Here is a 2,412-nt window from a genome sequence, read left to right as displayed (position 1 = left end):
TGTTTGTAGAGTTATTTCTGGGATGAGAATATGTGCTTTATTAATCTTTCCATGTGTGTAGATAAGTGTGACTCTTGGTGCGACTCATGACGTCATGTTTGGATTACTTGTGAGTGTTACATGTCTATGGGTTTTTAATTATTTGTTTTATAACTGCTCCTGTTATGCTGCTATTTGACGGTAAATTCCGATGATGATACTGTGAGCTGGTTTAAGGCGGTCCACCGAGACCCGCTCGGGTTTACCCCCCATGTCAATGGCGGAAGGGGCCCTCATAAGGAGGGCGCAAGGGCCCTCTGTGCCCATCAACGCGAATGAGCACATACCTAGCTGACAGGAGGTCCTTGGGCACGTGAGAACCTGCGCGAATGAACACATAACTAGCTGACAGGAGGTCCTTGGGCACGTGAGAACCTGGAACACCGTGGCAGGAAGTGGGCAGAGGGGCAAAAAGTCTGGCATTGTCCAAGAGGGTGGAGCGTTGCGCCATGGCCGACCAAGGAGTAGAAGCAGTCGGCACAAAATCTCCAGGCACCCGCAGAGGCTGGCCATAAACCAGCTCCGCAGAGGAAGAGTGGAGATCCTCTTTGGCGTCGTCCTGATGCCCAGCATGACCCACAGGAGTCTGTCAATCCAGTTGCCATCCTTCAAGGTGGCACGAAGAGCAGCCTTCATCGACCGGTGGAAACGTTCGCAAAGGCTGTTGCACTGTGGGTGATACGCTGTGGTGCGGTGCAACTTCATCCCGAAGCTGTCTGCCACTGCAGTCCAAAGCTCAGAAGTGAACTGCAAGCCGCGATCCGAGGAAATATCCGCAGGGGCGCCAAAACGGGATATCCAGGTGCCGATAAAGGCCCGCGCCACGTCGACTGATGTAATGGACGACAGCGGGGCGACCTCCGCCCAACGTGTGGTGCGGTCGACCATAGTTAACAGGTGAGTGTACCCCCGAGAAGGGGGCAGGGGGCCAACCAGGTCGACGTTAACATGGTCGATACGTCGCTCAGGCACGTGAAAGTGTTCCAAAGGGGCCTTGGTGTGCTCACTGCTGTTTTAGGCATGACAGGGGGGTGAACGGGCACCTGATGGTAGCCCCTAACGAGGTCGACCTTGGAGCTAGGTGCGCTGAGAATTCCTGGATGTGCGGCACAGGGTAGTGGTCGGGCGTTATAGCGTTGTTGAGACGTCGATAGTCTCCACAAGGGCGGCAGCCGCCACCGGGTTTAGGGACCATGTGGAGAGGAGAGGCCCAAGGGCTGTTAGAGCGGCGGACAATCCCCTGGCGCTCCATGTTGTCGAACTCCGTCTTGGCCACAGCCAGCTTGGCCGGGTCCAGGTGTCGGGCGCGGGCGTAGACCGGTGGGCCTGTGGTGGCGATGTGGTGTTCCACCCCATGCCTGGCAGTCGCTGAAGTGAAGGTGGGCTGTGTGAATGCAGGGAATTCAGCGAGCAGGCGGTGAAAAGCGTCTGTGAGGGGGAGTATGCTGGAGAGGCGGATGACGTCTGCCGGGCCGAGTGTGCACGTGTAAGAACAAAAAGTGGCAGCGTCTATTAAATGTTGATTTTTCTCGTCCACTAAAAGTCCATGAGCGCACAAAAAATCCGCCCCCAAAAGAGGTACATTGACCCGCGCTGTAACAAAGTTCCAACTAAAGCGCTGCCCACTGAAGCAGAGTTCCACGAACCTCATGCCGTAGGTGCGAATGGGGCTCCCATTAGCAGCTGCCAAAGGAGGGCTGTGGCTGTCAGCTACCATGTTGATCTGCGATGCGGGCAAAATGCTGCACTGTGCCCCAGTGTCGCAGAGGAAATGCCGTCCAGAGATAGAGTCCCAGATGAAAAGCAGCCCGCCGTTACCGACGCTCATGGCCACTAATGAGCGCCGGCCACGGCGTTTCCCGGCCCGCCGAACGAGCACGGGGAGTGGCACTTCTTAGCCTTCGGTCCAAACTTGGCGTGGTAAAAACATAAACCAGTAGCCGGCCGTGGGAGAAGGACAGCTGCCGCGATGAGTGCGTAATCCTCGGAGGCACCAGTGGCAGTCACGGGGAGGAGAGCCGCTGCACAGTGTTGCTGGCTGGCCAGGAAAAATTCATCAGCCTCCGCAGCAAGCTCTCTACAGTCAGTGATAGCAGTGTTAGCAGAAGCTGTCCTCACCTGGGTAGGTAACTGGCGCAGAAAAAGGTGAAGAAAAAGACGCAGAAAAAGGTGAAGAAAAAGAAAGTCCGGTTTGTGCTCGCCCCTCAGCTCGAGCATACGATCCAGTCAAGATGGCGCCCGAGTAGGCAGCCGTCAGCAAGTGCTCTCATGAGCCTTGCTTTTTTTGTTGTTTTTGTGTTTGTTTTGTCACTTTGTGTTTGTTGTTACGTCGTGTGGACCTGATGTAGAATTTTTTCAGCATTTTTTGGCCAC

The 2,412-nt window shown here is 55.3% G+C and overlaps 1 protein-coding gene across 1 annotated transcript; it reads right to left on the bottom strand.

Moving 5' to 3' along the window:
- Positions 1-253: 253 nt before the first annotated feature.
- LOC109515059 (uncharacterized) lies at positions 254-2,184 on the bottom strand. The gene is given in 3 exon segments (XM_019868625.1): positions 254-591; positions 594-1,048; positions 1,110-2,184. Coding segments are annotated over 3 exon segments (1,551 nt in total). The 5' UTR covers positions 1,868-2,184.
- Positions 2,185-2,412: the final 228 nt, after the last annotated feature.

This window comes from Hippocampus comes, unplaced genomic scaffold (genome assembly GCF_001891065.2).
Source record: "Hippocampus comes isolate QL1 unplaced genomic scaffold, H_comes_QL1_v1.1 scaffold498, whole genome shotgun sequence".
NCBI lineage: Eukaryota > Metazoa > Chordata > Actinopteri > Syngnathiformes > Syngnathidae > Hippocampus > Hippocampus comes.
The sequence above is the reverse complement of the archived record's forward strand: the minus strand, read 5'-3'. Positions and strand labels throughout refer to the sequence as shown.